The sequence below is a fragment of the Aythya marila genome (assembly GCF_965140915.1).
Source record: "Aythya marila genome assembly, chromosome: 22".
Taxonomy (NCBI): Eukaryota; Metazoa; Chordata; class Aves; order Anseriformes; family Anatidae; genus Aythya; species Aythya marila.
Genome location: NC_139063.1, coordinates 4,538,542 through 4,556,993, shown reverse-complemented (window position 1 = coordinate 4,556,993; position 18,452 = coordinate 4,538,542). Strand labels below are relative to the sequence as shown.

Genomic DNA, 18,452 nt, shown 5'->3' with positions numbered 1-18,452 from the left:
CAGGCCAAGAAATTTTTTAAAGCAGCTGTCCTTTCTTCACCTCCACTTCCCAGCCCTAACTGACAGCGATCTCCCAGGGAGTATGGCACACAAGACCATACATCTAATGGCTTTTATGCATACAAGACCATATGCAGAACATGTCACAGGAAAAATGTGGCTCCAGTAATGCAGAGAACAACTGAACTTCTGGGTAATGTGGAAATCGTAACTCAAGGCATGCACCTCGGCTGCAACACTGAAAGCTTCCAGTCAATAACATTTGCAGAATATTAAGGACACTGTAATATGAACAATTTTTTTATACATCATTTTGACTTAATACCAATACACAATATCAGTATCATATCAACACCAGCAGAGGTCTCAGACATCTGTGGAAAGCGTGAGCATTCTTTAAAAAAATTCATTTAAATAACTCCCCTTCAAGGTCTGAACAGCACCGTTAGCAATGGAAGTTTCTGCCTAGTTTTCAGAAACATCCAGGGAAAGCATATTAATTTAAAAAAATTAAATGTTTAGACGCTTGGCTGCGGACCTGGTCTGTGTCAGTGCTTTCACTGGAATCCCTCCTGCTGTCATACCAGCAAACAGCAGACAGCTTAGCAAAGGGTGAGCCCCAAAATTCAAGTACCATGAACTCAAATATCAATGTGTGCAATTCTTGCCCATTTTTTAAGTGATGTATCAGCAAGATGGGTTTAGGCTGGAACTACCAAAGGCAGAACCACCCTGCCTTCACGTGGACATCCTTCTCTTTGTATCCTGAGGGGCAGGGCTGGGAATTCCCTCGGCCCCACGTCCCCGTACCTCCCTCCCATCCACTGCCTGGGTGAGGAATCCCCTTTCTCATCACAGAGGAAGGGAAGGCGCCCAGAGCTGCTGCTCGGGCTGGTTTTGAGCTGCGGCTCCAGCCTGGTACCAGCCTCTTCCAAAGAGAGCCCAGACTGCCATACCTTGGATGCATCAGCTGGCTCTGCCTTGGCTCTCTCTGGTGGGATCTCCTCACGCTTGGTCTCAGCTTTCACTGCTTCCTTTTCTGCTTTGGACACAGCGATGGCTTCCTTCGCATCGGGCTTAGCTGGAACAGCTTCAGCGAGGTGGCTCTGGGCAATGGCTGGGGCGGAGGTGGGCCGGGGGCTCCTCTCGGGTGTTATCACTGCCACTGCTGAGGGGGAGAGAGACAGCAACAAGGTTCAGAGTGGGCAAAGCTCCATGCAAAGTCTTCCCAAATTACAGTGCCGTAGTTTCAAGAGGAAGGGAGGAGGGGGAAGGGGGAAAAGGGGGGAAAAAGAAAGAAGATGTTGAGCAAAGCAGCTTGTGCGTTTAGTATGGGAAAGTTGAGATTATTTTCCTTATGGTTGAAATAAAATAAAATAAAACCCCACACGAGATGGTTTACAAAAAGCAAGCTTGCACTCTGCAGAGAAGCCACGCCAGAAAGGCTAATCTATTTTTGACGTTGTGCCATTGATTCCCGGGTCTTTCAGACACAATCGGAACAGAAGTCCATTACGATGCAACCTTCAAAATAGAAACACTTAAGAGCTGTGGTGAATTCCTGACCTCCTTTGGATGTCCTCAACCAGAAACGGATGGTTTCTAGAAGAGCAACACCGTTTTTTGTCCCATTTCCCCAAACTTTTCAGCAATCCAAAGAAGAAACTACTACAACAAACACTACAAGCATTTCTCCATAAAACTTTACAGCAACGTCCAGGTGGCCTTCAAAGCAGAGTCACGCTGTGGTCTGAGATGGGTAACTCCTGCTGCAGCACACGACACCACTCTAAGATATCCATTATCTCCAAATCAGTGAAAATGCAGAAATTAACAACATGCTTCAAAGAAATCATCTTTCAAGAGGATGACTGTCTTAAACAAGAGCACTAGGTATGCACAAAATCAACTGCCTCCTTCCTTCCGTGAGTTCTGACTTCCCAGACACGCTCCTGATCTCAGAGCTGACACTTCCAGCAATATCCAAGCTAATCCTAGGCAAGAAAGCCAGCCCGCAAGTAATTCACACTGCTTATCTATAGACACGATAAAGTATTTAGCTCTCCTGATGCTGCTTTTTGGGCCATTCCACTAAAAATATACCTAGTCATATTTACAGAGTCATAGTTTATAAAGGAAAAGGCACACTGTGCGAATTACCACAGCCAATACTAGGTTACTAGTGTCCATCCAGCTAGCCAACGACACCAGAAAATTGGGCATTAAAAAAGAAATTATAATTATAAATCAGACCAAAATTCCACTTTTAAAACAAGCTCCTGGACACCAGGTCTTCCTGCAATCCACACTAGAAGCCCAAGACACCACCACTCCCTGCATCCTCTCTGCCATTCTTCAGCTCGGCAGCTCACTTCCATGATCCAGGTATTTTGTTATCCCTTCACAAAGGCAAACAGCCCAACATCTTGGTGTTATTTATGCCCCAGAAGTGGTGACAGCTGCCGGACAGGTCGTACACAGGGGCTGCGAGATGGCAGCCGGTCAGGCTTAGAAGATGACACACAAACCATGCTGTGGGAACAGCCGTTGTGGTGGTACCCAGCTCCTGCAGGACCTGCTCTAATTCTCCCATCACCACCAATTTTTCTTCCTCTTCTTCAAATGGGCTTATCTCAACATTGCCAAGAACATGTTTGGCTAAAAATGTTGTGTGTGTGTTAAAATGGCACCTTGAAGACCATACAGGAAGGGAAATAAAGCCACCAGTAAACCTGCAAGGCTACCTCTTTTTAGGGACTTGTGCTTCTTTCACAGTGCTTCAGAGCATCGAGACATGGCAAAAGTGGTAAAAAGCACCCAGCTTTTCCTTTGCCATTTAGCGATGAGCTGTGTTCTGGCCAGAACTGTGTTACTCTAGTTAGGTTTACTTGGTTACCTACCTCTAGCTCTTCTGATATGCTGCTCTGGATTTAAACACAGTACAATGCACTACTCCAAAGTACACGACTTAAAATATCGATCTTTAACATCCTGGTCAAGAAAATGGGAAGAAAAGTATCAAGAGGAAGAAAAAGCGTGAAGGAGGTGAGTCAGAAGAAGGGGTGGCTGCAGTAGGAGACTCTCAGACGTGCTCAGGTTCGGGGCTAACACAGTCGCTGCTGTGTGCTCTGCTGCAGAAGGTACCAAGTGCAGGGAGTGGTTCAGTGTTTGCCATAATGTTCACAAAACCAGGTGAAGTTCTTGGTTACCCCCTCCACACCTTCAGTCTCCTCCTTCTGTAACAACCGACCTTGCTTAGAGTTATGATGGGGGTGTAGCTGCGAAGCTGCTGAAAGAAAACCCAGTTGGGGAGGAGCGGCCCCCACAGCCTGATTTTTAGGGACAGCAACCCAGGAGTGTTAGAAGGCCACCACACGTTAAGCTGCCGTTAATTCCAGCACACAGCCAAGCCACCGCACGACACTCCACTCGCGTTTCACGCAGAGGCAAACCCTGGTAGGAAACACTCCAGGGTTACAGCAGCAGGGCCCAGCACACCTGCAAAGCCAGGCTGCGATTTTACTGGCGTTAACACCACTGCAAACAGCACAGCCTGTGTCCTACAGCACTTCAACCACTTCAACCCCGCAGGATGCAGCACGGGCGGCTGACACCGCACTGCTGCGGCTGTACCTGACCGCTTCTGCAATGGTTCTGGCGGCTTTGGCTTGGCAACGGGAACCTGAGCCACCTCTACCTTCTCCTCCTCCTCCTCTTCCTCCTCTGCAATGGGTTTCATTTCAAAATTTTCAAGCGTGTGCTTGGCTAGAAAGAGTTTTGCATGCATTAGTGAAGCGTCTGGAGACTGGCACGGACACACAGCAGGAGACAGGGAGCAGAGATTCCTCGCCCAGGCAGTGTCTGAGAACAGCAACAAGTTTCTATACCAGGTTGATTAGTAATAATTCTCCACAGTGCAACTGTCTGTCAGCCCTTCTAGCACTGCCAGTCCCAGCAGTGGATTAGGTGAGAGTTAAAAGCAACGTGAACAAGCTTTGCGAGCTTCTTTCCTAGGCAGGGACAGAGCTGAGCTATGGGGGGGACAGGAAAACTGGTCTCGAGCACCTCACTCGCTCCCAGCTCTCAAATCTGAAAATTAAGGACATGCAGCCATCTGTCCTGGGGTCTTAAATCCTAACTTTCCATCTTCTGCTTTTACAGCAACAGGCTTTCTCTGCCAGGCTATGCTGACTAGTAGGAATAGAGAGGGAGACAGAGGTAGAGGAGTCAGCCACGTCACTCAAGGAAACCTTGATCTAGATTTCAGACCAGAAAAGCAGCAATGTCACAAGCACACTGTAAAACCTTCAAGGTAAAAGAAGGGAAGCAGAAAAACACACAATGCATTTGCATATGAATTATCTCCAGTCCTAACACACCACAGGCATTCCCTATTTAAGTGAGGAAGAAAGTAAATATTTGACACCATGACTGCTGATACACTCATTAATATTCAAATATCCTGTTGTACCTACAGACCTCTGTTTAGAGGGCATTAATATTTATTAATAATACCTATCTTAAGAGAAATCTAGGCTCCATGTAGCAAAATGGAAGGCATTTCTCAAAACCACCAACAGAAACCAAAATAGGCTTAAAAGTTGCAAGCAGTTCCAGGGATGAAGTCTTTCAGAAGCTTTACAAGAAGTTTCAGGATCACAGGTAAAGAAATTTGAAGTTTTCTAATCCACATTTATAGAACCACCAAAATTTATTAAGGAGACAGGTCTTAAGTGCCAGTACATCCTAAACATTCCCCCACCTCCCCAAATTGCTGTCTAGCCAGGTGCAAGGCAGAAATTTAACAAGTCTCCCAGAGCTGCCCATCCTCTGGCTGCAAAACTCTTCTTGCAAAGAAACGAAAAAGAAAGCCGCCAGGTTTGGTGAAACTTTTCAGAGTTGTCAGGAACAAGCATGTAAAGGTGTCTCAGTGGGGAAAGGATAGGAAAGGCGCTGCGGAGAGTTGTAGCCACCACCGCTATACCTGGCTTCTCTCGGAACTGATCCGCGGGTTTTGGTTCGGGAACCTCAACCACCACCACCTCCTCCTGCTTCTCTTCCTCTACGGCTCTGAACTCAACTTTTTGAGTCGCACGTTTAGCTGAAGAAATGGCGCACATGTTAACAACTGCCCACACAGCAGATGGAGAAAGGCTGCAGACTTCAACCCGGACAGAAGCGTTACATTCACAGGCTGCTCTTTCCATGCTCTGACATTCAGGCACGGGATTGCAGCCCCGGGCCCTGATTTTACAAGCACCCCACGACCCAGATCACGGGCAACCAACTCACGCACTCCCCCTTTCACACCTCACCTCCTCTAGTCTGCTGCTACCGTTTAGAAATGTCAGGGAAGAGCACACCTAATAGATGTGCCACCAGCTCCAATATTAGCATCCCTTTAACAGACACCAACAAAGTTTCAAACAGGAGTGGCAAAACTCTCCCCCTTGAGGAAAACAATGTAATTTAAGAAGCTACATTAAACAAACATCCTGGTAGAGGTTAATTCCTGATTTGCTAAGAGGAAAACATGCTGAGGTTGAACGAGGAAATACCAGAACTTTGCAATAAACCTTCAACACCCACCTACATCCATGCACCATTTTTGTCAGCCACTGCTTGGTGGTACTATTTGGTTTATCTTTTATATCCAGGTATTAAAGTGAGAAGTTTATCTTTTATATCCAGGTATTAAAGTGAGAAGTTATACTTTTGTTTTCTTTTTTAAATAAAGAATGCAATCTAGTAGTATTTAAGTAGTACTTAAAAATTTTCAAAGTAGTCAAAACTCTAAATCCACTAAATCACCTTTCACCTCTCATCAAAGCAAGAGTCAGACACACAGCAAGTGAGCAGCATCGTGCTGGATCCAGCCAGGACGCTGCTGGAAAGCGACGAAGCGCCAGGCACCAACCTCCGTCGAGGCTCCTGGAGGCCCGCTTGCTCGCTGTCCTCTCAAACTGGGGCGCGGGTCTGTCGATCATGGCACTCGCCTGCCTGGTCTGCGCCTGCGTCCGGCCGCTGTAGCGGAACTTGGAGCCCAGCGCCAGGAACCTGCTCTTGGGGATGGCCTCGGTGGAAGTCAGCCTGAAAACCACACACGCACGTTTTAAAAGCATGCCTCCAGATCTAGGAAGCAGCACGTCAAGGGAAATTAAAAGACATTTGTATTATTTTAATTTTAAAGCAGTCTCTGCATATGCTCAATTAAGGAAACAACACATACTAACAATAATCACCACCTCTACATAAAATAGAAGACCTCACATAGAAGCTGCCTAGAAATTTACTGCAACAAATTTTCCCTGCAATTATTTCACTCTAGTTGTTGCTGAACGCTAAGGAACACTGAATGAGTGTTCATTTTCCGCTTTCACCTACAGCATTACTTAGTCAACACTGACAAAGACAAGCCTGTGACTTAGAAAACTCACCTGAAAAACGTGTGATGCTCAACACAAACTTTCCACAGCTTCTTTGCTGCCCGGTAACTCGGTAACTTGAATCCAATTGTACTTTCATACTGTTCTTGCTGCAGGAAACACAAGTTATTTAGGTTTAGCAAGAAGTAAATGTGGCAAGAAGCCCGGTCCTCAGCCCATTGACCTGCCCTGCCTGCAGCTCTTGCCCAAGAGCACTGCGCTGGATGTGTATTTGCTTCCTTGTTGTTGTTGTTTTAAGTGAAAGCAAGACAAAAAGCCTTTGAATTGCCATGTTTCCAAAAAAGGAGGAAGTCCTCCATCAATTTCAGCTGGGAACTGCTTTCAGCCTGGATGTGGGAATACCACGCTGTGCCAGGAGGTGGTGCTGGATGACACCTTAAAGCTTCCACCGTTTCTTTTAGCACTTCAGCAAAGTTGCGCTCTACTTGAAGAGCAGAACTTGCCACCAAGTCAAGAACAGAAACACAGGAGAGTGTAAAATGCCCACTCAGCAGAAAGCTTGCTACCTTCCAGTTTGTTTAGTTGGTGATAATCAGAAGGTAGTTGAACAAAACAATCCAAGGAAGTCACAACGTACCTCCCCTGGCCGAATCTTAATAAAGAAGCTGCTGCGTTTGTAGGAAATCTTCAGGACTTTGGGCCAAGGAAAGCGGTTGATTCTCAGCTTATCTTTGTAAACAAGAAGGCCACTGGAACAGACTCCCAGAGTGATATCCACTCCTTCCAAGTCCTGAGGAAGAAAAGGAAGATTTAAGTGGAGACCAGTGTCAGGGTTACAAGTTTCAGGTCAATGTTTGTCCTCCAAATTACTTCAAATTATTTTGTCTTTCCATGAAGCTCTTAATTCATCCCCCCATCTCCCAGACTCCCATTTTCAGCTCCTTATGCAACCAGGGCCAGACTTGCTTTTCCTTCACATTTCTTGCAGTCTCCTCCCTTCTGTGATGCTGTTTGCTCAAGGGGCTGTGCCTGGAGCCTACCCTGCATGTCCCTGAGAGCAGTGCCTCACCTCACAGGGAGTGGCTCACCTTGCAGGCTCCTCAGAGCAAGGAGCCGTGTACATCAGCAGCTTTGTAAAGCTTCCTATAATATTTAAATAATGAACAATCAGGAAGAATCACTTCTCTTACAATGCTTGCAACAATGCTTGGAGCATTTCTTTTCTGTGTCTATGCTTTTGTAACAGTAGCCAGCTTAATTCCTATATCCTTCAAAGGGGGCTTCCTGAAATGGGTAAACTTGCTCCTAACAAGGGAAGAACGATCAATTTACAACATCTACAGTTGGTGCACACACACTCATTCTCACCTTGGCTTGGTGAAGGTCAACTCCGTACATGGACAGCTTTTTTGCATTCTCAAGAAATTCCAGATCTGCTTGGGCTGGAGTCATGGATCTGGGGAAAGAGAGGAAGGGCTTGGTATTCTCATACATGGAGAGTTAAGAGGGGACGCATCAGACTTCACAGAACCATTTACTCGTTAGATCTTTTGCTTTGAACACAAACAAATCTGTGCCCAGATGATTAATTATTAAGTTACTCAGAATGCACAAATTTGTGCTTTGAGACATCCTCATGAACACATGCACCGTATTTCTGCGGAGCACTACAGACACCGGCCTTGAAAGCAAGCTCTGTGGCAAGGAAGTGCAGGGTACAAAACCTGATGCTGTGGAAGAAACACCAATTAAGCTGAAGGCAAGGGGTGACACGTAGTGTGCACCTAGAAGTACCGCCTTGGGACCTTCCCAAACCCAGCTATTGTTCTCCAAAGGAAAGGCAAGGACAGCTGAAATCACTTAGCAGAGATTCCTGCTGGGACAGACTAGATGAATGAGCCGTTTTCTGGGAACAGATGGTACCCTGTCTGCAGGAGAGGCAACACATCAGAACTTCCCTTAAGAGAAACATCCTGATAATGGAGGCTATTATCGGTGTTATTGAAGCGCCCTTGTTAATAAGTTTCTGTTGTGCAAGGTGCCTCCAACAGCTCTGCTGGGGGAGTATTCAGTTGCATACATTTCATTTTGTTCGCGGCTTTGATGTCTTTCTTACTGAACACCCGCATACATCTCGTGGGCAATGCAAATAGAGGTATTTAGTGGTGCTGGACAATGAGCACAGTGAGGACAGTGCCCTGTGCAGGACCTGGGAGCAGTGACCATCTCCAGCACACGCTTTGTGCTTTGCAAATAAAGCAGCAAGAGACAGAGCATAGCTCAGCAGGTAGGTTTTCCACTGGAAACCCTCTGACAGTTTAACGTTAGAATATGGACGAGAAATGAAGTGGGGACAGATTATAACCTTCCTCCTGCACACACAAGTTCATTAAATAAATCTACATCCCATACTGTGAAGCAGCCTTGTAATGCAGCCATGAATAATTCAGCAATGCGATCTGCCACTTCCAGGACAGCTGACGGCCTTTGACTTCAAGTCATGAAGCCTGTCAGTGGCCCAGTACTTATTTTCCCTCATTTCCTCTCCTCTCGGTGCAAATGGAGGGGAATCAATTTAGAGTATCGATTTGCGGGGTTGAGTGAGGTGTTAATTGTAGCTTTGGTAACAGCCAGGGCCTCTGTCCACCCTCCAGTGCTGCACTTAGGTTATTAGCTTCCATGTGCCTGCGAGAAGGTCTCTGCTCTGCTCTGCTCTCGTTATTAGTGTCACAACCAGCAGCTTTCTGCAGGTCAAGGGGCTCCACAAGGCCTCAGTATCTGGGAGCAGTTTTATGTTTTTTTTTCCCCCAAAGCCCAGATGGACCGATCTGAACTGTGAACTGTGAATTGTGCAGAAGCTGCTGGCAGGCCACGGATGCTCCCCATGTCACTAAGCTCTGCGGAGCTTCTGCAATCAGAGCACTTGAGAGCATCTAGAAAAACAAGCTCAAAATAAGATGAGGAAGAGGTTCTGCTTTTATGACTCTCAAATCTAATATCAGAAGGACTCCCAGGAATCTTCTAACCTCACCAGGCCAAGACACATCTGCCCAGGTCACTGCCGCACTCAGAAACATGAGGAGGACAGCCTGACTGCAGCTTCATACCTCGAGCATTATCTGGAATATTTCCACATTATAACACGCTACTTAATGAGGAGGCAGAAAACCCCAAACATGCTGCAGGCTACACAAAGAGACAGGATCTGTTCCAACCAGATTACAATCCAAAAATTACATAAATCTAAGAGCAAAAATATGAAAAGACAAAGAACAAGGTTAAAAGAAACAAACTTGAATTTTCACATGAAGTAAAACCCATTTTCATGGATACTGTTGAAAAGGAGCTCCCACATGGAACACCTGTTAAAAAACAAAACTAAACTAAAAGCATGTTTTTTTCTTCAAGCAGGAAGAAAGAATTCTATATACTGGAAGGATTCTGTTATAACTCTAAACTATGAAATCTTTTCAGATTAGCTGATTTTCTCAGTAGCTGAAAATTCACACCTTACTGCTAAAGCTGCTGCCATAAAAACTGGTGCAGCATGAAAGCAAACCCATACAGCAGAGGTGGGAAAAATACAAGAAAGCCCCATTATTCCACCTGCTGCCTTCATGCTGCCGTGCACAAACGAATTCTCCAGCCATTGTACCTCACCTGTATGTTTTATGAAGTTCCATAACCTTCTCTTCAAGCTCTTTAGTCTGGTTTGGGGCCAATTTAAATTCACTGATATAATCTGCGCTGTGTAGATCAGGGTCATAGTCTCCCAATTCGGACTGCACTGTGTACGAGCCCAGCAGAGCCAAAGTCGCAAAGGAACAAGGCAGCCGCCCCGTAACGATGTCTTGTCGAAGCTGAAGACACAAGTAATACCTTTGGGGAATAAAAATGAAAAAAACTATTTATAGAGAACATAGTAACTTTAAGAAACTTGTTCCCAAGCACTGAACATCATCTTTTTTATACTGCTGATGTATGAAGCATGCTGTTTGTCTCTAACATGTATTTTTAATTATGGAGCAACATTCAACACAGTCAAGAGCAAGGAGGACAGAAGGACCTAAGGTCACCTCCACTCTGGAAAAGAAGCAGAGGACACTTACTATCAGAAGAAATTATTTTAAAACAGAAGTGTACTTTTGTATTCAAATATACACGTGCCAGGATTATCAATGACACTGCTTTATGCAGGTGGACTTCAGTGAAGAGAGGAAGCATCCCCACACACACAACCACTAAAACCAAACAACAATAACCCCTCCAAACAGTTCCTCAAGACATTGATCATCCTGTTGAAGGGTGGAAAAATGCTTCAGTATTAACAATTTCTACTCAATCTTCCAGTTGCTGTGGTTTCCCAAAAGTGATCACAACTTTGCTCAGTAAGCTCACTGTCTGGTAGCACAATTAGCAGGGAACTCACCTCGTTATATCCTCTGTCAGTTGTGCGGGATCTGGTGGATAAAACTTGACATTGAAGGTGAAATCCCAGGGGCCTCCTGAAATTACAAAACAAAATTGGAGAAAAACAAGCCCACCAGAACAGCTTCACAATATCCAGCTCTCAGATGCTAATACTGATTTTAAATGCTGCTCACTCACACAGCCTGCTGCTGCATAAGCAGGCGGTGTAAGACATGATTTCATTTACAAGAGCTAGGAAACACGCACGAACAAACAAAGCAGGGCAGACAAGTACACGTGAAAGATGTCACAACTTGTGGAAAAAGAAATAAATCCATTGCTAAGAGGCTAACTTACTCAAATATTTTTTCACTGATTAAAAGAAAAGATTCACGCAAAGAGGTCGGACATGTGCCATAGGTTAATGAATTGGTATTTTATCACTTGACCCAATTTTCAAATTTCTCATAAGGAACAGATGTGCTAATCCACTCAACAGCCTAATGCGCTGTGGTCGTGTGGTTGGACCACAGCTGAACCTCAGCACCATGCAAGCACCGGTCTCTGGATGAAACGGTGAGCGCTGCGACAGGAAGAGCTTGACAACTCGAGACCTAAATACTCCAATAAAGCTTGCTGCAAGCCTCGTACTGCAATGCTGCACACGTTAAATGGAGCGAGGGCTCCCTTAATTATATCTACAATAGACATTATTTGTGGTATGGTTAGCCTCTGTCTAGCTAAACAACACACTGCACGACTTACTTGTGTACACGGCCACGTATACCTAAAATGCAGCTCTCCATCACCCCTCCCAGCAACCACACAAGTGCAGCTTTGGGACTGATATTTAACAGTGTGCGTGTAAATCGCATGCTGGTGTAGGAACGGCCGACTGAGAACTGCTTGCCTGTGGTGGAAATGCCCCCTGCCTGCTCTTTTAAGCAGGACAGTAAAGCTACCAATTTTTTTTATCTTTCTTGAGAGTTAATCCTTAACTCTTTTTGAAGAGTTCAAGCCAAGGCTCCCTCTCTTCCCCGAAAAGAGTAATCACGTTTAGCCACAGAAATCATCCTGGCAGACCCGTTAAACTCCAGAACTAATTTTCAGTCGCAGCTCTCCCCTGCTGTGCCCTTCAGCAGTGTAGCTCAAAATATTTATTTCAGAAGACAAGATACCCTTGCTGTTAACTTGCTAGGAGATTGATCAAAATCGCAACCACACGATTCATGGATCTACTTCTTAGGCAACACCACAAACGGCATTGAACACAGGGCACCTTGCTTTCGTTACACAGAGTTCAACACAAGTTATTTCAAGAAGACAGCTTAGGCAGCAGAGTTTTCCTGTGCAATTCAAGGGAGACACAGAGACTGGCTCCCTGTGCATGTACACCAACACGGCTTCTTCAAGCAAACTCCAGTAAGGTGCCATTTAAAGCACCTCAGAGGGACGGATCGTACAGCAGGTTGTTTGTTACCCATATTTGCTGAATTTTACCTGCACTGCACTGCAAGGCAGGAGCAGCTCATGCCCTTTACACACATCCTGTTATTGACTCAAAGAGAAGCTGATAAAAGCAGGAGCTTTTCCTACTCCACGGCCCTGCAGCATTTCCCCCCCAGGCAGTGCTGACACGCCTCGTCCTGCGCCCCCACCACGCGTACAGAGAGCAGAGCTTTACTTGTGAGGCTGTCAGACCTTAGGCTTGTTCCTGAAACAAAACAAAAGCCTCTAGAGTTTATTTAACTTTGACACTGCCCTCGTCTTGAACTGATTCAGTGCTAGCAGAACTTAAAATACTCCAGAGAGCATCTGGCATTTGTCCTGATGCTACTCGAGCCCTCTGTTTATCATTCCAGTACCCCAATTTGGGCTCCGAAACAGCCTCGGAGTCCACAAAACCTTGCTCCAGCATGCAGCTTTGCTCAGGCTCTCCCCAGCTCCTTTTGGCTTTAAATGGTGCCCACTGACATCTGCTTTCCCATCCTATTTCAGTGCTGCATGGTAGTGAGGACAGCGTGGATTTGCACAGGACAAATACATCCCTGGCTATGTTTTTGCATGGAAATGACACTTTTCCTTAATTCTAGAGCATTGCCAAGCACTGAAGAAGAAGGGAAAGGAAGCACAGACTGCTTGAACTTGAGCTGATCACTGCCAGACACCCTGACTTGAACTCTCACCGATCCCTGGGCACTCAGGACTGCACCCAGAACCACACACACTCAGGGAAGGGAGAGAAGCCACACACACCCACATGATAAATTTGATCTACTTACCATGAACCTGTTTTTTTATTTCTTTGGCAGGATCCAGCCATGTCTGTAAGAGGATAAAAACATTCACAGTTTAACAGACGTTACAGAAACACCACAGCAAACTGCAACTCGCTAAAAATACAGCAAGGCGACAACGTTTGACATGAACGCAGCCATGGAAACTGAAGATATACAGCATTTTCTGAAACTTTTACTCCAGTCTGCAGTCCCTGTGTGTATTTCCAATCCCTCACGTACGAAGTACTCATAGGAGAGGAACAAGGAACATGGGTCCAATCTGAAGCTGTCCTCTCCATCGAGGTGACTCGTAATTCAGAGGCTCAGCACACGCAGCTGATGAGCATCCCACACCACATGGATGCTCTTTACAGAAAAGGATTTAAGTGAAGGAATTTATGGCGGCTCCTAACAACAAAGCAACAGCATCCAAGGCAACTCTGCCCAGCATATTCTGCCCTGTCAGATCCTGCTTTTACTAATATTGCAGCATAAAAGGCAGCAAGCACATACCAGCGGGCACGGTCTCAGCCACATCCAGCTAAGAGGGGCACTTGTGCAACACATTTTTTCTCAGAGACCTTTAAAACCAGACAAATTGGACACATGCATTCATTTTAGGCACCCTATCCACATACTTGCCCTATTCAGAACAAAGGTCGCCAAGACTTTCCATTATTAGCTACGTTCTTTAACAACCTAATTGCTGAAAGAGGAGTGAAAACATCCAGCAGCTGGGGAGCGTGACATAAACTTAGTCTCTTTTAAGTATGACTCAAGTTGCTAGTAATTATCTCAGCTACAAATTTAGAAATACATCCTTTTTTTCCCCCTCTGTAATTTGGGGTTTTGTGGGATGCTGGTGCAACATCAGCCTCAGAAAACCACTCCTGTTTTTGCCAGCACGGTCAGAGCAACACCTGGCATGCCAAAGCTGAGCCTGTCCTTTGCAGAGGCCACAATTTGCTCCCCGGAGGGGCTGGCATGAAGCTCCCAGCCCCCTGGAGAGGCTACAGGCAACCACCACGGTCGTTTTTGTGAGGTCTGAACAGGATTTGGACGTCCAGGTCTCCTGAGGTGAAAGAACTGACTCACTGAATCCTCCCAGCTAATCTTTCCTGACTAGAAGGACATTCAGCTTGATGGCAGGGAGACAGCGATACTTAGATGTAATCTTATCTTTTTATGTGCTTGCTCCTCTAACCTATAAAACCAGTGATAGGAGCTCCAGCGGAAAGGCAGACGTATCAGGCCCGCTTGCTTTCCAGTCACAGCCACTCTTTTAAGCAGAGAATCTCCATGCATGTACTGGTACCACGACTGCTTCAGCACCAAGCAGCTGCTCCTTCCACTTTCACCCTCTGTAATTTCTGCCTGGATTGCCTGTCCGCAGGAAGGTTTATTGCCTAAGTACAGGAAAACCTGCACACCTCCTCTCCCTGCCCATGAATATAGACGTGCATCTCCCTGCCTGCTCAGAGCAGCTGCATGAGCTCCTCTGTTGACTTCCTATCACGATCACTTCTACCAGCCAAGCAGTAACTCGATGTCAGGGTTTTGAAGTTACAGAGAGAGATGGAGCTTGAGGTTTTCAAGTTCAATGACGTGTAACCAGAAAGATTTAAAAAAGGAAAAAAAACACAACAGAAAACCCCACAGTGTTTTCCCCCATCACAACAGAACAGTCTCCAGGCGAGCAGCTTGCTCTGCACTGGAGCTAACCCCATGCACAGCTCTTTTCCTTCCTCCTCTGCCGGCTCTGACACACAAACCTGACAGAACTGTCTGTTTTCAGTCTCTACGGTTAAAAAGCTGCACAGCCTCTCAGCTCACGTCAAGCGGGGGCGAAGGAAGTGCACGTGGCTGCCTTCAGAAGAATCGTGGCGCTCCTGTGAGCGATCGGCGGCACACGGCTCCGGGAGATGTGGCAGCACGCTGCCCCCAGCACAAACAGGACAAATCGAGCCGTGTTTCGCCTGGATTAAAAATCCATATTTCCAATTATTGAGCCTTTTAACAACTAATATATATTGCAGCCACTGTAACCTTGCCCATAAGCGAAGCTATAGGTGAACAGTCAGAGCATGGATCAACGTAGCTGGTCTAGAGGACGTGAAGGTGGCCCCTTGTTTTCAATTTCACACACTTTTGGCTAGCTTTATTAAACAGAGCTTGAGTAATTGCTCGAGTTAAAGCATAACCAGGGGTTTAAAAGATAAGACACTGCTTAGGTCTAACCAAACAAAGCCCTTAAACTAAAACCATATGAGTCAGAGATTTGGTATGAAAAGCTGCACATGTTCTGTTTTGCAGGGCAAAGCCTTGGTTCAGAACCAAACTCTCCGACACCGGTGCCGGGTCGGCAGCTGGCACTCAGCGCTCCTCCTGCCATGCTCTCCCTTTTCGAGGGCAAAACGGTCATAGAAAAGGGATGTGCACTTTGCTGCTGGAACTCATCACTGTCCTTACACATCCGTGTTTTCCAATTGAGAATCCTCTGTACAAAACAAAACAAAATAACAAAAAAGAACAACCCAAGGCCCAGATCTCAGCCCAGAAGTCCTCCCAGTGCCTGTCTTTGGCTGGCACGCAGGCAGCAGGAGCTGAATCCATGCTGGGAGCCAGCAGTTGCTGCGAGCTCACTCGCTGCACATTTTAAGCCTTGATTCACTCCCACTCCCCTGCCTGTGTTCCCATTACGAAGGTGCTAAAGCTACCAGTGCAGTGCAGTATTACCACCCAGAGAATCCCCCGAACCAGTCATTATTAAGAATGGCAACATTTGCTGGCTCTGTATCGGAGGAGGAGGCCACCCAGGGTAAAATAAATACAGCATGAATTCATCCAACTCCCGGATTTGTTACCGAAGCAGGAGGAAGGCAGTCGCAAGTCAGAGAAGGAAGAGAAAGCAAACCCAAAGCCTCTTTGGGGACCACACTCCACGCCTGCAGAGACTTTAAACGAACACCTAAGGCACATGCAATGACTGCTCCGTGCCCAAACCACCGCAGTTTTACTGCTGCTGCCTGCTCAGCCGCATGCCTTCAGTGAACACAGGCTCCAGCACTGAAGTCCCCATGCAGCGTGTCAACATTTAGGTCCACCTTCTGCCATCTAAGCAGCGCTAATCTATTCTTAAAGTCCTCTTAGTCCTTTCCTGGGGAGGGGATCAAAGTAGTTTGAAGAAGAGCATCAGCAGCTTATGCACCACCTCGTCCATGGAGCCTTGCACAGAGCTGAATCCACCCAGGTGCAGACCATAAACCACCAACTTCTTACCCTGGAGGTCGGCGTGTCCCATATGGCCAAACCAAAGTAGTCTTCTTCCAAGAGATTGAGGTGGTCACAGACTTTCTTGAGTAGATCCTGCCCCTTGGCATGTTTCTGCAAATACACAAAAAACATTTTTTAGCGCAGGCTGCTCTTTGCCTGCAAAAAGGGAACATAAAACCACACTGGATGCTACCATGAAGGGAAAAAGTCCTGACTAGCTCAAAATCCCATGTCCTGGCTGCTTCTGGCTGCTCTTTCCTATAAGGCTTCCTTCTTTACAATATCCAAACTGAGAAGCAATGAGATCTGCAGCAGCTCTTCCTGCTCCCACCAGCTCCACATCCAAAGCCCCTCCAGAGCCGTGCTTTTCTAACAACCCCAAAACCAGAAGATTTGTGTGGTTTTCCCCTCCCAAAGCACACCTAAAGAACAGGCAGCTCCCAGCCCCAGGCTCTCAGACAATCAGGCACTGATCAAAGGATGAGCAGTGTGAGGGATGAAGCTGCTGCTCCAACCCACCCTGACAGCCCCCATTTGGGGCATTGTTTTTTTTGGGGGCAACCTGGCGAAGCAGGCTCACAAAAGAATCACGGGCTCAGAACAAAAGGCCCTCATTTCCACCCTCTCCTCAACCCGAGCTGCTGCTGGCAACCCAGCTTCCCCAGCTTTGCCCGCTTAGCACACTACTTCTCGCCTCCAGAAACACTCTTTGAGCATTTCTCATCTCCTCTTTTTTTTCAGAATCCTGCAGAAGTGAAGTGAAGGAGCTGGCCCTCGGAGCAGATACCCTTTTAGTCCACAGCGTGAAGGAAAACGTCCCTGAGGCGCAAAAACTATGGTAACCACAAGCAGCTAATTCTATTGGTGGCTTTGCTACAAGGAAAGTGCAGCTCCAGTGACGCAAAATAAGCTTTACTAATGCATCGCTTGTGCAGACAGCTCAAGCTGTATTTGCATGGCTACTGATCAAAGCCCATGGCTGTGTCTTCCTGTGGTCCTTCGGCTGTAGGGCTGTCAGTGCACACGCTGCAGCTCCCCCGTTAACACGCTGCATGCGTCAGCCTGGGAGCTTTCTCGGTGAACTGGCACTTAAAGACATGTAGGAATTAAAAGCCTTCTATGGCTGTCAGTGGGACAGAAGGTTTGAAAGCACTCATTCTTTTCGAATAAAGGCATTTGTGCTGGTCTTTGCCTACACCTTTGCAATTCCTTCCCAATTACATCTTCATAAATTACTTCTCCAAATGCTACAGCGGGATTACATTGGCATTAAAGCCAAGGGTACTCGACAAGTCAAGAGCTTCTCGCTGCATAGCAGCCCCTGCCCATCTGCTCCTCGGTGCCTCACGGGATGCTCCAGACCCATAGCAGCGCACCAGGGACACCGCATGCGATGTGACGGCACCCAGAACACAGCAGAGCTGGATCAGTGCTGTAGGGGAGCTGCCAAACACACCCACAACACCACGACAAACCAACTGGGGCCGCAGGGCCGAGAGCCACCGCTGCCGCACCAGCCTTCTGGAGGACAATTTGCTTTTTGGGGGGCTGAGCCTGATATCTCCAGTAAACATCCTGGGCTTTGGTAGCGCTGGGCGCCGATCCCACGCAGCGACAATAGCCGCGCTGTTACACAAACTGCTGACCTACTTGCCCAGGATCACCCAAGGTAACCGCTTCCACAGGGAGCCCCACGCCCCGATACCCTCCCGCAGCCCACAGAGCTAGCGGGATGGAGAAAAACAAGCTGGAAGCAGGCTCGAGTGGTAAATACCGGATTATTAATATTCCGGGCAAGTGCTTCGATACTGAAATAGGGATTTCTGCGAGCTTTTTATTGCCCTGACAGCAAGACAGCCCCGCGAGAGAATGCACAAAATAAAGCAAAATAAAAGCTCTCAGATGAAGGGTTTTGCGGTGCTGTAAGTCAACATAATGATTTTAAATTGTTTACTCCAAATATATTCAGCTCCAAGCTAAATGCAGCCTGTTTGTCTTTACATCCACCTGCAGGAGATGTGTTAGCCAGCAGCCTGATCGGCAAAGGTGCTCTGGGTGAACAGAAAGCACAAATCAACATGACAACAGGTTTTATTCAAATGAA

At 46.7% G+C, this 18,452-nt stretch overlaps 1 protein-coding gene across 20 annotated transcripts in view; it reads right to left on the bottom strand.

Moving 5' to 3' along the window:
• The window catches only part of EPB41 (erythrocyte membrane protein band 4.1), an 84,367-nt gene that overhangs the window by 27,017 nt on the left and 38,898 nt on the right, over positions 1-18,452 (bottom strand). For 15 of the 20 annotated variants that reach the window (XM_082777694.1, XM_082777700.1, XM_082777698.1 and 12 more), the window contains 11 exons: positions 16,355-16,459; positions 13,079-13,121; positions 10,816-10,891; positions 10,047-10,265; positions 7,755-7,842; positions 7,024-7,176; positions 6,438-6,535; positions 5,918-6,090; positions 4,985-5,101; positions 3,634-3,765; positions 957-1,168 (listed from right to left, as the gene is read on the bottom strand). In XM_082777694.1, the coding sequence (XP_082633820.1) occupies positions 957-1,168; positions 3,634-3,765; positions 4,985-5,101; positions 5,918-6,090; positions 6,438-6,535; positions 7,024-7,176; positions 7,755-7,842; positions 10,047-10,265; positions 10,816-10,891; positions 13,079-13,121; positions 16,355-16,459 (1,416 nt within the window). The remainder of the gene's footprint in view (positions 1-956; positions 1,169-3,633; positions 3,766-4,984; positions 5,102-5,917; positions 6,091-6,437; positions 6,536-7,023; positions 7,177-7,754; positions 7,843-10,046; positions 10,266-10,815; positions 10,892-13,078; positions 13,122-16,354; positions 16,460-18,452) is intronic. The other 5 variants (XM_082777704.1, XM_082777699.1, XM_082777706.1 and 2 more) reach the window with 2 other exon arrangements.